Source organism: Bolinopsis microptera, unplaced genomic scaffold, assembly GCF_026151205.1.
Source record: "Bolinopsis microptera isolate Bmic1 unplaced genomic scaffold, MBARI_Bmic_1.0 sca70, whole genome shotgun sequence".
Lineage (NCBI taxonomy): Eukaryota > Metazoa > Ctenophora > Tentaculata > Lobata > Bolinopsidae > Bolinopsis > Bolinopsis microptera.
Window position 1 is genome coordinate 10,314 of NW_026971842.1, and position 20,833 is coordinate 31,146.

Consider the following 20,833-nt stretch of genomic DNA (forward strand, 5'->3'; position numbering starts at 1 on the left):
GGCTGTGCCCTTACCATAATTAAACTGAACCATTGCCTGATACGATGTAAACAAGTGTGTTGGATAGGTGAGCCGCGCAAGCGCTCGCGCATTTGTGTCGCTCTGACAAATAGCACTTGAATAATTTAGCTACCAAGACGTAAATCGCGCGTTACGTAAAGTATTATTTTTCCCTTCGGATAAAGTGAACGTTACACCCGCGTGTAACCTGCTTTAATGTTTTGTGTGCATGTGTGGTGGAGTGAGTGTATAATGTAATGATTGAATGAATCTTTTTTCTTTTGTGGTGCATATATGATGTGAGTGACAGGTGTAAAATCTAAAATATATAAATATAAATGGGGGTCTTTTCATAGGAAAGTGTTGAAGTTTAAGTCCTGCCAGTTAATATTGTCAGGTTGGTGTTGAGCCTTCATGATAGAAAGCTTCAATCGGGATTTAATTGAACCTAGTGAACCTATTTTACCACGTGCATTTGACTGCTCAAGAAACCTATTCCATAAATTTGCCCCTTTATATGCGAAATTGTGAGATGAGTGTGGTGTCACAAATCTGTCATCTCTGAGCTCAGACTTCTTAAGGGGGCCGGGGGGGTCTTCATCAAAATTCTCTCGAAATTGACTTTATAGTTGTTTCTGATAGAGGGGAGTGATATCTATCTGCTGCTTTTGGTCCCATGGAAAAATATTGTTCCTAGCCAAAATTATCGCCGGTCAAAGGTCAGCGCTTATGTGTAATTGTATTGCGCGAGCGATTTTCAATCGCGCGCCCTGAAAATCGAGTCTAAAAATCTATCTTCTCCTACATTTTTTGAGTAATCACCCTGAAACTTTCAGGATATGTTCTAAGGACCATTTAGAAGAGATTGTCGGGCCAGAATTTTGAGATAGGCCTTAGAACATTTTTTATTCGATTTTGAAAATCTTGGACCTGAAAAAATCGTCAAAAAACGAGGTCCAAGATTTTCAAAATCGAATAAAAAATGTTCTAAGGCCTATCTCAAAATTCTGGCCCGACAATCTCTTCTAAATGGTCCTTAGAACATATCCTGAAAGTTTCAGGGTGATTGCTCAAAAAATGTAGGAGAAGATAGATTTTTAGACTCGATTTTCAGGGCGCGCGATTGAAAATCGCTCGCGCAATACAATTACACATAAGCGCTGACCTTTGACCGGCGATAATTTTGGCTAGGAACAATATTTTTCCATGGGACCAAAAGCAGCTGATAGATATCACTCCCCTCTATCAGAAACAACTATAAAGTCAATTTCGAGATAATTTTGATGAAGACCCCCCCCGGCCGGCCCCCTTAAAGAGAGAATACATGGATATGGGCTGATGACTCTTCACTATCTTCATTGTTTCAGTAATGCATCTGTATCTATATATGTTATGTACTGTCATTAGTTCCTTAGAGTGTCGTTTTTATTATAGAAGAGCCAGCCAACCTCAAAACAACGTAGTTGTTGAGTTATCTCAAAATCTCCAGAAAATTCCTATTTCGGGCTGACCAAAATTTTGCAACTTTAACTTTGCGGATTCATGTACTTTGATTGGCTGAATTGTGTCACGTGATAGCTAGCTATCAAACAGCTAGCTGTTTGAACATTGGAATGCGCCACGTGTGCAAATCATGCTTGATGTCGCGCGCGAGGTCGAGCCGTCTGTTTAAATTAAACCAACTATAGTACCACCACCAGCCAGTAACCTTCCTGGGTTCTTTTCATGTGTTTGGTACATCTTTACGGTGAGATACTCTTGTCGCTGTTTAATCGGGTTTGAAAGTAAACTACCCTTGCATCTGTGGATATTAGTGCTTTTCATTCAAAGAAGTAAAACCGAATCTTTTATGTCATGTTTCCAGGGTATTCATAGTATTCAGCTGCGATCAAAAAGAGCTCGTGCTAATATCTAGCCTTGCAGTATTTTGTCTATTTATATTGGTGCAATTTGATAATTGTACAAAAAGAAGCTTAATTTGGGCTCGTTTCAACATCTTTGCATACAGTTGTTAAATGTTTTAATAATTTGTCTGTTAATGAATTGTGTCTAAGTGAAACACAGCTCCAATTTTTTTTCCCTACTCTTGCTGAAGGCAAAAAAGATCGTAGGGAATAAGTAATCGGGTTTGGATATATGAGGTGACCCGACGGCCCTGCTTTATGACAAAAGTCTGCTCCTTCGCAATATAGACCACTCCCCTATAATTATGTGTATAGGAAGCGTCTTTTGTGAAATTCCTCCTTCGCAAATTTATTTTCCGCAATTTTCTGGATTCATTTATTGTTGATGTGCGGAACTACATTACTCAAATAAATCGTCAATTTTTATACCATGCACGAATACTACTCATTTATAAAAAACATGTAAATATGATGCACTTTTTTCAAGTCACACTTTTCACTCAAAAGAATTAATGGTACAAGTACATCGTAGGGAAAATTGATTGTGCGTGGTTTAACCGCAGCGAAATTCTTTTTCAATTTAAAGTATGGACACACAAAGGACTTTGTTAGATGTATAAAATTTTAGGTCACATCTAAGTTAAATCTAATTAGTCTATTTAATTTGTGATTACCATTCTTTCTGATTGTCACATGATTCACGATCACCCTGCTTTAATATTAACAGATTTTAAGTCACCATTTCTTTTACTTCAGTTCTAAGAGTGGCTGCTTGACCTTTGTTTGTACTTTGGTGCCCTGCATACAAGTCAGACCGTGTCAAACTGCTAGGATATGCTCCTTTGATATACAGATGAAAGTGTTTTTATTAGTTATACTTGTTAGAATCTTAATTCTATTTGTAGCTTGTTTTTGTAACACTCTTTTTTTTTTTTTTATTTGAAAATTCAATTAATCATTATATATATAAATCAAGCGTTACATTTCAGCCATGCAAAATTACAATGACATATCTTGATTACTAAATGATAAATGGTACTGCAATATAAGTTGCTTAATGTTTGGCCGGATGACAACTAACGAGAAAAATAAACTTGATTAAATATAATAATTAATTCGGCTGAACCAACACATAGCAAGAGCCACATTAACGTTGGGGCCGTCTACCAAATTTGAATGACAAACATTAACAAGAAATCAAACATATCATAAATAATTATAAGGATTTTGTTCATTACAATTCCGTCACAACTGATAAAGAAATAAGAAAAGGACAAGCAGATAGGAAATTGGACGGACAGAATTGTAACCAACAAAAACAAATTTCTGAGACTCATAAGACTGATGAGCTAATCTGGCCAGACAGTATCGGCAGCCCAGAGGTACTTGATCAGTTTGGCCTTAAAAGTAGAAATCCGCTCTGACTGCCGGATACATACTGGTAGACTATTCCAATTCAGCATAGATCTATGAAAAAAGCTATTTCGGAAGGCATCCGAGCAGGGCACAGTGGTACTCATGTAAGTTGAAGTATCCGACATATCAATTATTTGAGCATTGTGCCTAGTGTATCGGGTGCCCTCTGGACGGCATAGGACTATATATGTAGGGAGCGAAACTGGAATTATGCTATTCACTATTTTATAGAAGGTCATAAGATCGTTATAAATAAACTTCTGTTTAACAGGGAGAATATTTAGTTTCTTTTGCTCTGTAGCAAGTTTATCGTCATTATAACTGGAGTAAGGTTCACCATTGATCCATTTAATAGCCCTCTTTTGGATAGCAACAAACTGTTGAAGATGAGTTGCAGATTGAGGGGACCATATGACAGAACAATGTTCAAATATAGACCTAATTAACGCTAAATAGAACGATCTTTTCTGCCTTTTATCAGTAGTGAAATGACATGTTCTCTTAAGTAGTCCAAGTCTAGATGTAGCTTTGGAAACAAGCGCTTTACATTGTGCACCCCAATTAAACCTGGAGTTTATTGCGACTCCTAGATCTGACTGAGAGGGCACAAAGTCAATATCACTTCCAGAAAGTTTATAAAAGAAGGTATTGAATGGCAAGTTATCCAGCACGTTTCTTTGCAGGGACACAGAGAGGGCTTTGCACTTTTGTGGGTGGAACTTCATTCGATTTCTCACTGACCAATCATATAATCTATTGATGTCATTTTGGATTATGTGATGGTCAGGGTAACCAAGAATCTCCCTCCAAATTTTAGTGTCATCTGCATAAAGGGCGATATTGGTGCCTTCAGAGACACAGGAGAACATGTCATTTATAAATATTACAAACAATAAAGGGCCGAGTATAGAACCTTGAGGGACACCAGACCGAACTGGTAGAGAAGAAGACGTTTGGCCTCCTATCACTACTTGTTGTTGTCGCCCCTCAAGATAGGACTTAATAAATTTAAGCATTAGTCCATCGACATTAAAAATATTCTTTAATTTACTTAAAATGAGGTCATGCGAAACGCTATCAAAGGCTTTCGCAAAATCAAAATATATTATATCAGTCCTGGACCTGTTATTCAATGCAAGTGCAAGATTGTCTGTGAAAGGTATCATTTGGGTTGTGCATGAACGTTCATTAACAAAACCGTGTTGTCGGTCATCCAACAGATCAGAACACGCAGCGTATAATGCAGTCTTTATGCACCTTTCAAAGACTTTCATTACAAGAGATGTTAACGAGATAGGCCTGTAGTTCTCAACCGAAGACTTATCGCCCTTTTTGTGCACTGGTACTACAAGTGCCAGCTTCCAATCAGGGGGTATGCATCCGCTCGAGAAAGACAGGTTAAATAAAACACTAAGTGGGTATGCAAGGCTTTGGGCACAGTTTTTGAGGACTCTCCCATGAATCCCATCAGGGCCAGGGGCCTTGTTAGGATTTAACTTTTTAAGAATCAACAGAACATCTTCTCTACTAAACACAAGACTTGAAAAACAATCATCACGAAAATCTATGTCAATGCCATAATCGCTCTCTTGAGAAAACTGCTCATAAAAATATTCGTTAAAAAGGGCAGCTTGATCAGATGGATTGTTTCGAAAGCGATTATGATATTTGACAGTTTCAGGGATCCTGGTTGACTTTGATTTAGATTTAACGTAGGTCCAGAATTTCTTGGAGATAAGAGCATCATCGGAGTCATCCTCAACACTGAGTCTCATTCTTTCGTCCATCAAATTTTTAAATTTTGTGCGAAATGCACGAAACTTTTGTTTATGAGACTCAGAGTTGCTCCCCTTATGCCTTATTCTCCATTTCTCCTTATTTCGTAGGAGGCGATCACATTCGGAGTCATACCATGGGGGCTGGAACTGAGACTTAATGGTCTTTTTAGGGATCCATCGGTCACAGGCTGCATCAAGAACTCCTCTGAATCGACTCCAGGCAAGATAAGGATCATTACACTCAAATATATTATAGGAGAGATAGAAAAACCAGACCACACCTAGACATGACCCCAAGCCAGCTGCTGGTAATACCGAAAAGTAACTTAACAGTCTGTTTCGGTGACATGGTAGGTGACAGTTCAGTTTTTGTGGTAGATAGCAATTTTACAGAAATTGCAGTTAAGGCTGCCCCAATGCCCCTCTCACCCCTATACACAAGTTTGAAGTGTCTGAGAAAAATGGTACAAAATATTACCATAAAGTAAAGATTTATGGATGACCTCAAACATGGTACAGAGTGTATTTTAGGTTGTAGGGGAGCACCAGGGAGTATATTAGCATCGATAGTCAAAGAAAATATATACAAAATAACATACAAATAAAATATACCCAATAGAGCACATAACATATGACGAGACAGAAGACAGGACAACAAATTTTCCCCGTTACCTCTATTACTTTTACTGATGATAACATACCTAGAAAACATACCAGTTGCAACACGGTGTTGTTGAGCCGATATTCCCATGGAACTTTTAAGTATATTATTAACAGAATTGTGTCTCGCCGTTGTGTTTTGTTAGGTATTGTGCTATAATATGAAGTAACATACATTATGCAATGTTACTAGTGTTCTCCAACTTGATAAAACTGCTCCGAGCTGCTGCTAGAGCATTAAGATGGTCGGCAAGAATCTTACTGCTGGTTTCGTCATTAAGTGCGGGAAGATGATCTGTGTTCTGTAAAACTCCGGGTATTTCAGGATTGCGACCAAACACTAGTTGATGTGGACTAAAACCATAAACATTAGCTAGTGAGTTCTTAGCATTAATCGCCCACGAGATAGCGATGTCTATGTTACAGTTAGTGTCATTGAGAACTGCCTCTATCATTTCTGACAACAAACCGTTGTGTCTTTCTACCGTACCATTGCAGAAAGGAGACTCCGCTGGGGTAGTTCTAACCTTGATATTCAATACAGCACACATTTCCAGAAACTTTTCATTATTGAACTCACCACCATTATCTGACAAAATGAGTCCAGGTCTTCCGAAAATAGCAATCCACTTGTCAAATAACTTAGTCATTATTTCATCAGCTTCCTTACTCTTTATGGCTGCAGCCGCAGCATAGCGAGTAACAGGATCTATTGTGTGCAAGATCCACTGTCCACCGTTGAGCATCTTCAAATCAATAGCTATGACGTCATTGAACTTTTGTCCCATTGGTAGGGCTACTTTGCGATGTGGCTTTTCTTTGGATTTATGTTGTTTACAGAAATCACACGAACCTTCCACTTTTCTGAGTGCATTCAGTATCTCCTTCTCATTCGGAAGCTGCATGGTCTTTACAAACTGAATGATCTTTGACGTAGAACCATGGGCGAAATATTTATGCAGATGTTCAGCACACTTCACTGAGTCGGTACTGACATGGAATGTGAGGTGCTGCTCTGTAGTGTCCAACAAATCTGTTTGGCTGATAGAACTTTCACATCGTCCTATGGGTATCATCATGTGTCCTGACTTGCTGATCACTAGATTCTCCTCTCCTCCAAGGGCATACACTTTGTCAGTTTCATTATCGATCTTCATCTTCATCTTTTTCATAGACTCTCTGGACAGTAACAAAGGAATATCATTATCCACAACAAACACGCTTAAAGTAACTTTCTGACCACATATTGTTACTGGGAGTTCTTTCTGTATCTTAGCTGTAACTGCATCTCCATCCCCGAAACGAAAATTCTTCTCACAAGGAGTCACCTTGACCTCTTCATGTTCAGCTGATGTGAGAGATTCCTCGAAGACTGTCAGCCATTTCTTTCCACACACTGTGGAACTAGCACCTGTATCTAAAAGTGCTCTATTTGTCGATTCTCCCATAAGATACGTGAGGCACTCGTCTTCGTCTTCTAGTTGGAAATCAGACTCAAAGAATGCAAGCTTCTTCCCTCCAAATGTTTTGTACTTACAGTCTCTCATTATATGGTCTGTTTCCTTACAAATATGACAACGTAAGGGTCCTGATCGTTGTTCTTGTGCTCCTTGTCTGGGTCTAAATGGAGCTTGTTGATACACGTTCCCTGAACTCTGTCCTTGAAATGCAGGTCTTTGTCCAAAGGTTCTTTGTCCGAAGGATCTTTGTCCAAAAGGTCTTTGACTGTAGGGTCTTTGTCCAAAGGTTCTTGGTCTAAAAGGTCTTTTAGATGAGTAAAAATCCCTGTGCTGTTGATTTCTTTGTTGATAAAAGACTTCCTGGGGATCTTCTTCCTGGTTGCTCTGGTCATCCCCTTCATACTCTACCTCGAACTCAGGCTCTGAGGCTGATGGGTATGACAATTCATCAAAGTGTTCAGATTTGTTGACGTCGTACTGTTGGAAGTACGTGTTTACAGGCTCTTACATCTGTGTTCTGTGACGTGGAAAGAGTGGTAAGTAGTTTATAGTTATAGTTTAGTAGTTTAGTCTAGGAGTTCCCGCTTCCTCTTTCACTTTCATTTATAGTTTCACGTGGATTACCTTTCACTTTACTCACGGTAGTTTTCCCCCAGGGTTTTGTTTTATAGTTATCAGTTCCAGTTTAGTTGAAGTCCTCATCATTCAGAAGTCCCTCATATAGTAAGAAGAACATCATCATCAGAGTATTAGTTTTAATTTAATAGTTGTTTAATCTAATAGTAAAAAGACATTATTTAGTTTAGTATTGAATTGTGTATTAGTTAGAGCAGTGTGAGTAACTGAGTCACACCAATCACCTTTCAATCACTCATTCACTATTTGAGGGTGAGTACATAGAGTAAAAAGGTTACATTTGAAACACCATTTATTTGTATAACCTCTTTATTCATCTAATTTGTATTTATAATAATTGAGTATTATTTGTTATTTAATTAACCCAAGAACAGGGTTCCAACAATACTTACTAAAACGGGGAATTTTCACATGGTGTACAGTACTGTTTACTAGTGATTTTTGTTTATTTGCTCCAAGTTTTTGATGATTATGTTTATGTTTCAGACAACATTGTCAAAAGTTGTAAAATTTTACCCCAATTGTTATTTGACAGTCATGGCTTCAAGGGTGCTTGCATCACGATTAATGTCCAGCGTTAGAGGTGCTCAAAGATCTTTCATGAGAAGGTAAAACCTTCAAATTACACCCTATTGATTACTATCAAGTTGTTTGTACTGTACCATTTTCTGGGGATATTTTATTAATTACTCCCTCATAAATCATTTTCTCTATTATTTCACAGGTTTCACAATGGACCTCCTCGAAATCCTGATGGTGAGAATCCCTGGCCATATGTTCAACAGAAACTGTTCTTTGCATCTGGATTTGGTGTCTGCTCTTTAATGCTTGCTATGGTAACCTATTTTAAATCTGCTGTTGAAGCTACTCAGTGTTCCCCGAAATTCCTTGAGTTCTACAAAATTTAATTTAAAAAGTGGACCGGTTTCTTCAGCATTCTTAAATTGCCATCCTTTTCAGGCATACGCGTCTGATCTATTTAAGCCCAAGTTTGGTGAAATCGATTGGGGTGAGTTCATTTTAACTGCAAATTATATTTTAGATACTACAGTTTTTAAAAACTGTCTCATTGATTCAATGAATGATTTTGTTATTAAAATGAAATTACAAAGTAGATTAACTTTCATAGGTACATCTGCTTTAAGAATTATATTTTTCATCTCAAGCTAGTATTTACTGAACTCTCTATTTTAGACAAGATTAGAGCTGAGCGTAATGCTCTAGTAGATGAAGCAGCGGAACCTGAAGATGGAGATGATGAAGAAGAGGATGAAGAGGATGAAGACGACGAATAATCTCAAAATTCTTCATTCGAATTATAGATGCATTTCAAATTAGGAGTCGTTAGGCTTATTGTGGTATAATTGTTATAACACTAAAGACCATCTTGTATATAATATTTAAAGTAAATACTATTAAAAGTTGCCAGTTTTAATTGTATTATTCCTAACGTTGGATTGATACTGCCTGCTTTCAATTTTCCTTTTCTTGATCAGTTTTTGAAACAGTAATTTATTTATTTCTTTGATTGAGAACGTTCTTTGTTTGAAATGTATTGATTTTGTGCCAACATGGTCAACATTATCTCACCAAGTCTTTGCTAGTTCAAAGACATACCAAACAATTGAAATGGATATTCCACATCGTTCGTTATCATTAAAAATAGGTTACGTATACAGTTTAATAAGTTTATAATATCATCTAGTGGCTAAAACGTTCCTTTTCGAAAATGCAGAACCTCAGTAGCAATGTTATAAATTTAAATTTCCTGATCATGAAATCAGTTCAGTGATAGCTCCTAAAGTTATATCAATGTTTACTGTTTATGTTTTGTTTCTATCATGCAGTGGTCATAGTTTTGTACTGAAAAACCATCTGAATACTTTGTTTCATTATGTCATTTCGATCAGTGTTAAACTGTCATAAATTGCAATTATCTAGGGTAAGGCACGTAATTTTGTCAGGGTACCTAATTTTGTCATTTTGCTATGAAAAACTGCCTCGGCTCGGAATTTCAGCTTGAAAGAAAAGGTTTGTGTATAAAAAGAAAGCTTAGACTTTGCTGAAACTGCTCCTACAAAGTTTAAGTTTCTAGCTCTTTTGCATCTGTGTCAAAAATGAAGGCGAAACTGTTAACCCGAAAAATAAATAAGATCCTTAAAGTTTTCTTAAGGAATTTTCAAAATTTTGATTTATTGCTATTTCAAAAGTAATTGAGCTAGCTTCATGCCATTGCATATTTCAAATGTCTTCTACAGCAGAAGTATACGTACAAATTTTCAAGTCTCTAGCGCAATTATTGTTCAAGTTACAGAGGGTGACAAAATTAGGTTCGATTTTGCAAAAAGTACCTAATTTTGTCAAAAACATTGACCTTTCTCAAATTTCTTGTAAATCACAGATTGTGTTGAAAATGGCCTTATACAACTATTCTGAAGTTTTTTTGCCCATAGGATATGTATAAGGCACTTATAATAGCATTTAAACACTTATAATAGCATATTTTCGCCGAGAAATATACTGTAATTCTGGGTTTTAAAGAGCTATTGGTAAATATAGTTTCGTGAATCAGTAACCAATATTGATTCATGCTTCATAGAAAGTTTTCAAGATGCCAGTGGTTTCAGGGGCATTTGGGGGCTATTTTCTAAGATTAGATACCCAAAAAGTGTCATCTTTTCATCAAGCTACAAAACTATGAAAACATCATATCTTTGGGATTTTTGAGGTCAATGTTGGTAAAAAAGCGCTCGAATGATGCATCCAGGTAGTCTAAAATACCGAGAAACGGTTACTTTTTGCACAATCTTCAAGTGACAAAATTAGGTTCGGGGTGACAAAATTAAGTAAAGTCACCTAATTTTGTCATTTTTTCAAAATAATTTTTTTCAACATCTTCAACCCCAGCAATTTCGATCATTTTTGTGTTAGAACTTGCCTAGACTGTCTACTATAACATGGTGGAGGTTTCATCTAAATCGGAATTTCAGACGAGGTTAAAACCCATGGTTTATATCAGGCAGTCGGAAAATTGCCAAAAAATGACAAAATTATGTGCTTTACCCTAGGTATAATAACCGTAGAAAATTATAATAATTATATAATGATTATTTTTCGTAACGTACGGTAAGGACCCCATTTCCATTTTCCATCTCTTCAGAAAAAAATATTTTCAACATAAAACACATTTCTTCGTCTCTCGTCTTCGTCTCTCGTCGAAAGTCCATACTCTTGTTTAATCCAGCAAATATCTGCACACTATGAAAACTAACCACCTCCCCCGTGTTAGCGAAGGACAATGGACAGGATTTTTGGGGGTTTACCCTCGGTGGGTGACCTTACTGTGAACTGTGTGTACACTGCACTTCTACAGCCCGTCAATGTCGTCAAAATACTTATTCAAGTTAGTATAGAGTTAATGTAGAGTGCACATTTAGTGCACATTTAGTGCAAGTTAAGTGCACATTTAGTGCACATTTAATGCACATTTAGTGCAAGTTAAGTGCACATTTACTGCACATTTAGTGCAAGTTAAGTGCGCTTCTAGTGAAGAGGTCACTCTCCTGAGTATGCTCTATACTTTTCAGAGCACTATTTGATCTAATTCTTTGTTTTTAAGAAACAACGCTTTTTATGTGATACAATTACGCTTTCAAATGATATTTAATGATATATTGCTCTTTTATGGTAATTCACAGAATGAATTAAAATAATTATGCAAAATACCTATTCAATAAATCCCTATTAGTATTGTCTGTGGATTTGAAGGTCACAAGAGTACAGATATCCACAAAGCCTCACTTTAGTTTACCACAATAATTCGTGACTAACCAACCGACTCAGCTTCAATTTCCACACACAACATTTCCTCTATTGTTTTGTATAATTTAAAACTTTACAATAAAAATCAAAACCTCCCCCCATAATTTGCCGCATAATTTGCACCTAACACCCAAATGGTCCGCATCTAAAGCAGCCCGTTTATAGCCATGGTTAATGTAGACGGTGACATAGTGCGAATGTTACGCTCGGAAGCTGGCAAGAACCCTACCGTCAGAATGGCCGGCAGTTTAGCACAAGTTTTGATTTGCAAGCCTTTCCATACTATCTCCATTCTGCTTCAGGTAGCTAAGTAATAAAACAGAAAATATTTTGTTGTACAAGAAAAGTTTTTTTACTAATAAAGCAAAATTTTCATAATTTAATTAAAACTTTCTGTTCCGATGAGGAAAGAAAGTTTTTTGAGGAGAGCCGCTCAGACATGGGCACCGTAGTGTGTAAATTATTTCTTTATCTTTTATACAATATCTTTGTCGCATAGTAGCGGGGTAGTAAATACTGTGTTTCGTTTCGTTTCGTCGTTAAAAAGCTTACCGAATGTCATAAGTTAGGTTCCCCAAATATGAAGAATCCTGCAAAACACTAGCAATATCATGTGAGGTATATGATTAGTATGATTGCGGTGACATACTAAAATACCTTGGTGCTGATAGTCATTTAGAACTTTAGAAGTATTTAAAACCTCATTTAACTTTCTGGGAGGAATCGGGGAAGTCATTAACTTTTTGTTTCCCGATCTGGCTACATTATGAGCCGGAGTACTCCGGCTATAAGAACATTTGTCACCGTTATTCAGCTATATTAAGTTATATGTATAGTTATGTATAGTTAGCTATATGTATTGTTAACAGGTCACAGCTAGTTGCTTGTTATGTGAAGCATTTGAAATATGCTATCAATTTGTACTGTATGTGCACTTGTAATATCATGTCCCTATGATATTAGGAGATAATGGAATATTACACTTATTGAATAAGGGTATATAAATGTACTTGCTCAAATAAGTAAATAAGGAGTTTTCGAGATAGAGGTAATCAAACTTTTAAATCAGCGTTAAACGAAGCTTGCAATTAAAGGTAGTTTGAATTTGTAATGTATCAGTTTACTATGTTTAAGTAAGGTAGTGTTTAGTAGAAGCATCATAAAGTCGGTTATACATTCTTAACCGGTTATTAGCAGTAATTAACAGTAATTAACCGGTAATTAGCAGTAATTAACCTGTAATTAGCAATTAATCTGTAATTAACCGATAATTAACCGGTAATCAAGCAGTGGTTAGTGTTCTTTATATAATACCGGTCGATCACAGTTAACGAATTTTCATCAAACTGATTATTCGTGTTCTTATCACTATAACTTAATTAATTAATTAATTACTTAATTGATTAATAACAAAGTAAAATATTTCCAGGTTGGTTACGAGCCACTTCCTCCGACGTTCAGGCAACCGAGCATGTTCTTCTTCTCTGGGGGTTATTACTATCCTAACATCTTCAAATACATGAAATATTTGGTGAGTTTATTATTTATAAACAATTTCCACGTTTGCAATTATAAATTAATCATATTAAATAACCTTTCTACATCCAGAAACACGGCAACTGCGAGGAAATTTGGTACCAATGAGGACAATTTTAGAAAACCCGACCTTTTTTGCAAACAATTTTTTAAAGGGAGACATTTGAATGGGAAGAAATTTAATATATGAGATAACGTTATATCTTTCTGCCACTAGTAAATAGTGTAATCCCCTCTAATTAACTAATTAAAAACTAACTCTTTAACTAATTAGCTAATCTCCAGGCAGACAAAGAAGGATCCCGCCTAGTCCTCTACCGAGGTCTGACACCCCGACTAGGAGGGGTCTTCATTACAAACTCTGTCAGGAGTGAGGTGTTAGCGGCACTTCCAGTTTCTACTAGCAAGTGTCCTCCTGAACAGATTGCTTCTGAGGTAAACTCATTAACTCATTTAAAGTTCATTAGTTAATTGTTTAATTGATCAGTTCTTATAGTACCTTAATTTCCAAAAATTTGGGCGACAAAAAATTTGAGCGGGCCTCTCGCCCAAATTTTTTGCAGACCAAATTAATTGCATACATCTTTTCCGTCTGCTAAATTTTTTGCTATAACCAAACTTTTGGCATTTGGCCTGTGGCCCTGAAATCTATAGAAAGATGGCTTTTTCTTCATATCCAAGTGAAATAATATTTGAAATTTTAGTTTTCTAATCTGTCCTTCATGGCTTCACCAAGTAAAAAGGCTTATATTTTAAATGAATAGAAATAACTGGAACAGGTAACAGCTACTAATAAAACAAATGGCTAGAGCGAGGTACGGATAGCTAGAGATTTAAACAAGATCTGCAAATGGATTATCATCCACCGTAAAGTCTGATCTACAAGCATCAGTTATACCCGACTTCTCAAAGCCTTTCCTTATGTCATCTGGCCTCCCTTTTAAATATACAAAAAGTTCGTTGATCCAACGAGCGTGTACTTCACGGATCACTGTCAAGCGGGTATCAATTTTCACACTGTCTGATGAAACTCCTCCATTGAGCTGACACACTATGTTTTTCGCGTACCAATCTTCTTACTTATTGCGCATGAATTTCTTAGCCAGTCCATTGATAGATATGTCCAGGGGCTGTAGATGATGGGTCATATTAGCTGGTTAATTAAAATTAGACTTGACCTTTGGTCCGGGTTTACACTTTAAAGTAGTTCGCTACACACAATTATGTACACCTTTGTTTCCCCCAAAGCTAAGCGTATGTGCCGCTTAGTTTGATAGATCATGATGTAAACCTTCTAATTTTCTTTCAAACCTTTCGACCATCTGGTGAGGCGTCATAATGATAATTGTATGTGAAAGGGGTATGATAAGATATGCTGAGTGTAAATAGACTAAACTATTTGATTGAGAGACTAAATATCACTATTGTATATCTATCATTTTGTACTGTGCCATCATCACTGTATTTTTTAGTAGTTACTGGGCAGATCGTAAATTTCATAATGTGAAACAACTCAGACTACCACCTACATGCTTAAAATTGAAAGCAAAATGACTGGAATAATAATGAATTAAGGCAAATATCTAACTGAAATTTTAGTGGAAATCGTTCATTTTTCGAAGAATTTGTGCCCAAATTTTCGGTCGCCCAAATGAGTTCAAATTTTCTGCCCAAATTTTTCGGGCTCAAATAAATTGTGCTCAATATAATGGCACACAAATTTTTGGGAACTAAGGTACTCTGTACTAAGATTGAGATTAATTATGATTCATTTTATATCTATCATTTAAGAAATGAAAGAAGCACGTCATTATAATTACCCTCTGCAGCTGAAGCGTGGACAGCTTTGGTCAGATAAATAAATACAATAAGAAATAAAGTAAAATTTGATACAGCACTTTATCAATAAATATTTATCGGTCAGATGTAGTAACAGTAAAACCTATAAAAAACTTTGACAATGTAGGACAGCAGGATACTATACTGTCAATGGATCTACCAAAATAGGTTTTAACAGTAAACCCTAACTAGGTAGGGAGGCAGTGCGCAGCAACAGCTCTAGCAGTGATAACATCGCATCCTCTGCTAGTTGTTACTAACCGGATGATAGTTTCACTTATTGGGGGAGAGGATAAGTACAGTACTGTCACTGGTGCTATTGCTACTATCTTCACGTGAGTTGAGGAATGCAGTAAATTTGTTATTTAATTAATTAATTATTTAGTTATTAAACGGTTTTACCTCAACTTGGTTGTTGAGTTGAGGTATTTTAATATTTGAGCAAATTACTTTGCTTGGCAGGGATTAAGATTGTAAGTTTCTCTGCTATCAAAGGGGACATCACGGCACGTTTGCATATTATCGTGAAAAGTTTTTCAAATCAATATTAATTGATAATTCACGTTATATATATAGTTATTAATATTATAATTAATATCTCAGTGAGGAAGGTCTGTTAGGGTTCTACGCGGGTATAATCCCACATTTATTGGGAGAGGTATCTGGTAAAGCTATTGAGGTTCTCATTCAAGAGATAGTCGAGAAAATGGAGGTTAGTGAAACGGGTTGGTAATTCTTGACATTTTAAGATAAGAGAAACCTTGGAATGTTCTTCATTCCATAATTTGTTTATTTTCCTGACAAAAAGCCTAGACCCTAAACCTTATTTTGCAGGATTTTATTAAGATAATAATAAATAAACTGTTCAGATAAACAAGAAGTTAGGACTTCCAGCCCCGGCAGAAGGTAAAACTACCCTCCCTGTATCTGCTATTCACGGCTTCCTATCATACCCACTACAGGTCAGTTGTAGTGTAACTCTTCCTATCATACCCACTACAGGTCAGTTGTAGTGTAACTTCTATAGAACTAGGTAGCTGCTTTTAAAAATGTTTGATATTTTGGTGTTTCAAACATTGATACTTAATAGCTGGCTGAATATTCAAATTTAATGTTTAGTTTGCGCTTCAATTTAACAATTAAAATTTAAAATTCGAACTCTTCAAAATAATATGTAACTACCCAATACCCATGTAAATATTACATTCATAAATAATAAATAATAAATTCTAACATTTATTACACGCTTCGACATTAAAATATACCCAACAAAGATGTACATTTAAGTCATTCAAGCGAGACTTAGTGTTGAAATACCAAGATTATGGACTTTTATCAGTTCAGATTTTATGAACAAATATTTGCATGAAGTTCCCAAAATTATGCACTTTCATATCAGTTCAGACTTTATGGACAAATATTAGAAATATTATCAAAAGCTAGGTGGAAATAAAACGTCTTTAGAGCATTTTTAAAACATTCTACAGATGATAATGATCTCACTGAGTAGGGTAGTTCATTCCAAATTTTTGGTCCACAAAACATAAATGCAGCATCCGTTCGTCTGAAATGAGGAGCAGGAGGAACTTTCAACAAATAAAAGTCATCATCTAGTCTGGAACTTTGTCTTCGTACTACCCTTAGATTGATGTGTCCTTGTAAGTACTGAGGGGCTATGTTATTAAGACACTTGAAGACCAGAAGTGATATTTTGAACTTGATTCTGAACCGAACAGGTAAAAAGTGGAGCTTTTTGAGGTAATGCATGATAGGTTCACGTATATTTTTTCCGTAAAGACCAAAAATAAATCTAGCAGCATTGTTCTGTATCTTTTGTAGCTTATGGAGATTCTTTTCTGTTATACCATAATAGACTGAGTTGCAGTAGTCTATGAAACAGAGAATATTGGAGTGAACTAACTGAACTTTTAGTTCATGGGAAAGCTTTGAACCGATTCTTGATAAGTCCCTTTGATTCAAATAACATACTTTGGACACAGCATTTATTTGAGAGTCCAGATTCATTTGGTGATCGAAAAGGAATCCCAGGTTCTTGGCCTTGCTAACAGGACAGATTGAGAGGTCTCCTAAATCCATTGTATGGATTGGGCTGACATATGGTCCTATATCAATGAACTCTGTTTTTTCATCATTCAGTTTTAGGAAGTTAACTGTCATCCATTGCTTTATATCCAGAAAGCAATTTTTCACAGCTGTTAAATCAGGATTAGAACTGTGAACATCGAAAGCAAAGTACACCTGTGTGTCATCTGCATACAAATGTATCGAGAAACCATATTTTGTGACAATTTCCTCAAGATCTCTGGTATACAATATGAACAGTAGTGGTCCTAAAATGGATCCTTGAGGTACACCAATATCCAGATAGCATTCAGAAGATGTGGCTTTTTTAACTTTAACCTTGAATGTGCGATTATTAAGGTAACACTGTAACCAGCTGAGTGCTAGTTCTGTAATACCATACGCATTCTTGAGTTTCGTAAGAAGGAGATTATGGTTTATGGTGTCGAAAGCGGCTGATAGATCTAAGAGTAGAAGCACAACATTCGATTTGCTATCAATCATCATTAGAATATCATTATGTATCTTTGTAACTGCAGTTTCACAACTATGGAATTTTCTATAGCCTGATTGATATAATGGGGAAAATAGGTTGTTGACATCAGCATATTCATTTAATTTGCAATGAACTACTTTTTCTAGTATTTTGGACAGATAGGTTAGATTGCTAATCGGTCGATAGTTTTTCAGCTCATCAACATCTAAGGTAGGTTTCTTGAGTCCAGGCCTAATAGATGCTTCTTTTAGGGCAGATGGAAACTTTCCGACTCTTAGTGATTCATTCACGATGTAATAGATGATTGGGAGAAGCTCGGGTAAGCAGTTCTTGAAGAGCCAGCGCCACATTGGCATCGAGTACACTTGATTTATTGGGAAGACTCTTAATTAAGGTTTCAAGTTCTGATAATGAGACTTCCTTAAACTGATCAAGTCTACACTTTGTATTCTCTATCAAAGTAGAGTTTTGGTACCTTGACCGTTAAGGGAAGTGTTTTGAATTTCCTTCTCAATATTAGAGTAAATGGTTTTTACTTTTTTGTCAAAGAAAGTCTTGAGTTTTTCAGCCACTTCGATATCTTCACCATTTGGCAGTTTGTTGGAGCCATATTCTTTATCTAAAAGTTTATTTATGACTTTGTAGGTCCCTTTCGAGTCTCCTTTGCAAGAACTGAGCTGTTTATCATAGTAGCTATCTCTAGCTCGATTGATGGTGATTTCTGCGTCAACACACTTTTCAAAGTGAGTAGTTTTAAACTCATCATTCTCTGGATACTTTTTGGCTTTTCGTTTTGCTTTTCTCCTCTCTCTGACAGCAATTTGACATTTTTCATCCCAAAAAATCAGACTTTTCAGCAGTAAATCGTTTCGTAATAAGTGGGGCATGTTTGTCCAGCACCTGTTCAAGGACATTTTTATAAAGGTTCACAGCCTCATCTAAGGATTGATATTCAGAAAGGTTAAGCTCTGAACAAAACAGATCTTCCCTGAACTTATCGATGTCAATTTTGCTTAGCTCTCTGACATCTTTTTCTTCATATGTACGAGCTTTATGAAAATCGAATGAGACTGGGATCTGAAAACTTACTAGATAGTGATCAGAGCTGGTTCCAGTGCTTGTCTCTACCATCATATATCTGTTACAGACAATGAGTCACTTACACAGCCTAGAGTAAATAACAAGTCCAATGTCCCACCAGAGATGTGAGTAGGAGAGTCGACATGCTGAAGGAAGCCTTTGCTCTCACAAAGAGCAATAAAGTTCTGGGCAACATTATTGTTTAGGTCTTCAACATGGAAATTAAAGTCACCACAAATAATTGGAGATCCAGTTTTAAGCAGAAGATTGTCCAGGTATCCATCAAAGTCATCCATAAACTTAGATATTTTTGTTTCATCATATTTTGTTTTGGCCTGAGTGCTGCGATAAACTACGCATAGCCTGATAACCTCACCAGCAGTTTTAATGACACATTCAAGTACTTCAAAAGATGAATATTTAGTAACATCATTGCGTACAGGCGAAATCACTTTGGGGTTGAAGAGAAAACCAACACCACCTCCCCTACCTCTTCGAGGGGCACTGATAATATCAAACCCAAAATCACGAATTTCGGCAAACTTTGCCCGATCATTAGATTTAAGCCAAGTTTCCGTGATACAACAGATAGAGATCGAGTTATCCTTAAGCATTTCTAGTATGCCACAAGTTTTGTTGCAAAGAGACCTTGCGTTGAAACAACCAATAGAAAGCTGTAATTTCTGTTGATTAGCACCTAATTTCACATTACGTTTTTTGAAATAAAGTCAGTGTTAGCAGCAATACGTTCAGTTATTTAAATGCTGTTATTTCAGTTGACTACAACGATAATGACGGTTAACAACTGCGGGTTAGCTGTATCTGATCTCCCTGCTGTACAGGGTACTCAGGAGGGATGGTTCGCTTGTATCAAGGGTACGTCAACTTCATATCTCAAACAAAAAGAAATAATTTTATTTATCACACTGTACCCTATTCAATTTTTTTTGACAAAAAATGTATCGACTTAAAAGAACAAGCTTCTACTAAATATACAAATAATGAACGCTCAAATTATGTTTTATTGTTATTTTTCAAATAAAATAATATTTAAAATAAAATAATATTTAAAAATAAACCTTCTGCACAGCTCTGTGGAACTCTGGTAACATTAAAAGAGGTAGTAACCTGATGTTCGCACGTAAAGCAGCCGACCAGTCATGGCACACTCCTCCTACACCTGCTGCTGCCTTCGTCGGTTAGTTTACATCACGTGTTAGTTTACATCACTACATCACGTGTTAGTTTGTATCACGTGTTAGTTTACATCACATGTTAGTTTTCATCACGTGATATATCACGTGATGCATCACGTGTCCGTTCAGATGTGACGTTTAACTTAAAACTAGTGTTTTAACTCAAAAGATCCGGCACCTGAAACTGATCGTAAAGTTCACAAGTTAATTGATTTATATTCAATGTTGTGATTTTGGTTAAGTGATACTTTTTAAATGTATAAAACTCTGCTACTTTTTATCATCTTAGCTAAGCTATCTATGTTCATAATTTATGTAATTTTTTTTATAACATGTAATTTTATTACATAAAATTCCCATTTAAAATTACGATCGTATGTTTAAACATGTGATATCACAACATAATATCTAGCTTACCTTTAATTATCTGGCAAAATTCACTCTTTCTTCAGGTAGACAGTGTCCGAGCATATTGCATGAACCTTTGTTCCCTACACCAGTGCCCTTAAATCATAACGCAAATCTTCGTGAGAGCTTCACATAAACGCCACTGCACTATTATTTTTTATGTCGATCATTTTGGCACTAAAATGAACTTCGTATTATCGTTTAAAAACTGATTATTCAGTGATTGAATTTTCAGATTCTCCTCCAAAATCAGTTTGTGAACAACGAACATTCAACTTGTAACCTTGTCAAGGTATGCACGTGCACAAAGATGCTGTGCTGCGCCCGGCATGTGCTGCACGTGCTGTGCGCGGCTCTGCACGTGCTGGTATTTACTTGCACGTGCTGTGCCCAGCTCTGAAAACTCACCATGAACAGAGCCGCGCACAGCACGTGTGCGGCTAGCCCTGCACGTGCGCTCAGCATCAGTGCCTATTCGTTGATCCAGGGCCTAGGGTATGTCAGGGTTTTTTTTTTTGGG

At 36.4% G+C, this 20,833-nt stretch overlaps 2 protein-coding genes across 3 annotated transcripts; both read left to right on the plus strand.

Moving 5' to 3' along the window:
- Positions 1-8,393: 8,393 nt before the first annotated feature.
- On the plus strand, positions 8,394-9,734 carry LOC134825767 (uncharacterized). The gene is made up of 4 exons (XM_063837973.1): positions 8,394-8,462; positions 8,579-8,690; positions 8,815-8,863; positions 9,049-9,734. The coding sequence occupies exons 1-4, from the start codon at positions 8,422-8,424 to the stop codon at positions 9,147-9,149; spliced, it is 303 nt and encodes a 100-aa protein (XP_063694043.1). The 5' UTR covers positions 8,394-8,421; the 3' UTR covers positions 9,150-9,734.
- A 1,413-nt stretch (positions 9,735-11,147) lies between these two features.
- Positions 11,148-20,605, plus strand: LOC134825768 (mitochondrial carrier homolog 2-like). Of its 2 annotated transcripts, none has more exons than XM_063837974.1 (9): positions 11,148-11,257; positions 13,106-13,207; positions 13,498-13,647; positions 15,244-15,386; positions 15,655-15,763; positions 15,921-16,013; positions 19,486-19,585; positions 19,800-19,907; positions 20,549-20,605. In XM_063837974.1, exons 1-9 carry the CDS (start codon positions 11,153-11,155, stop codon positions 20,593-20,595), a joined length of 957 nt encoding a protein of 318 aa, XP_063694044.1. In that variant the 5' UTR covers positions 11,148-11,152; the 3' UTR covers positions 20,596-20,605. The 2 variants fall into 2 exon arrangements, with proteins under 2 accessions (XP_063694044.1, XP_063694045.1); XM_063837975.1 differs by lacking the exon at positions 11,148-11,257 and adding an exon at positions 11,846-11,978.
- The last annotated feature ends 228 nt before the right edge of the window (positions 20,606-20,833 follow it).

Bases quoted from the DNA above. Each gene is read 5' to 3' on its own strand.
- LOC134825767 (XM_063837973.1), top strand. From the start codon at position 8,422: ATGTCCAGCGTTAGAGGTGCTCAAAGATCTTTCATGAGAAG. The intron at 8,463-8,578 runs GTAAAACCTTCA...ATTATTTCACAG, and splicing joins CAAAGATCTTTCATGAGAAG to GTTTCACAATGGACCTCCTC. The intron at 8,691-8,814 runs GTAACCTATTTT...CATCCTTTTCAG, and splicing joins GCTCTTTAATGCTTGCTATG to GCATACGCGTCTGATCTATT.
- LOC134825768 (XM_063837974.1), top strand. From the start codon at position 11,153: ATGGACAGGATTTTTGGGGGTTTACCCTCGGTGGGTGACCTTACTGTG. The intron at 16,014-19,485 runs GTCAGTTGTAGT...CTGTTATTTCAG, and splicing joins TCCTATCATACCCACTACAG to TTGACTACAACGATAATGAC. The intron at 19,586-19,799 runs GTACGTCAACTT...CCTTCTGCACAG, and splicing joins ATGGTTCGCTTGTATCAAGG to CTCTGTGGAACTCTGGTAAC.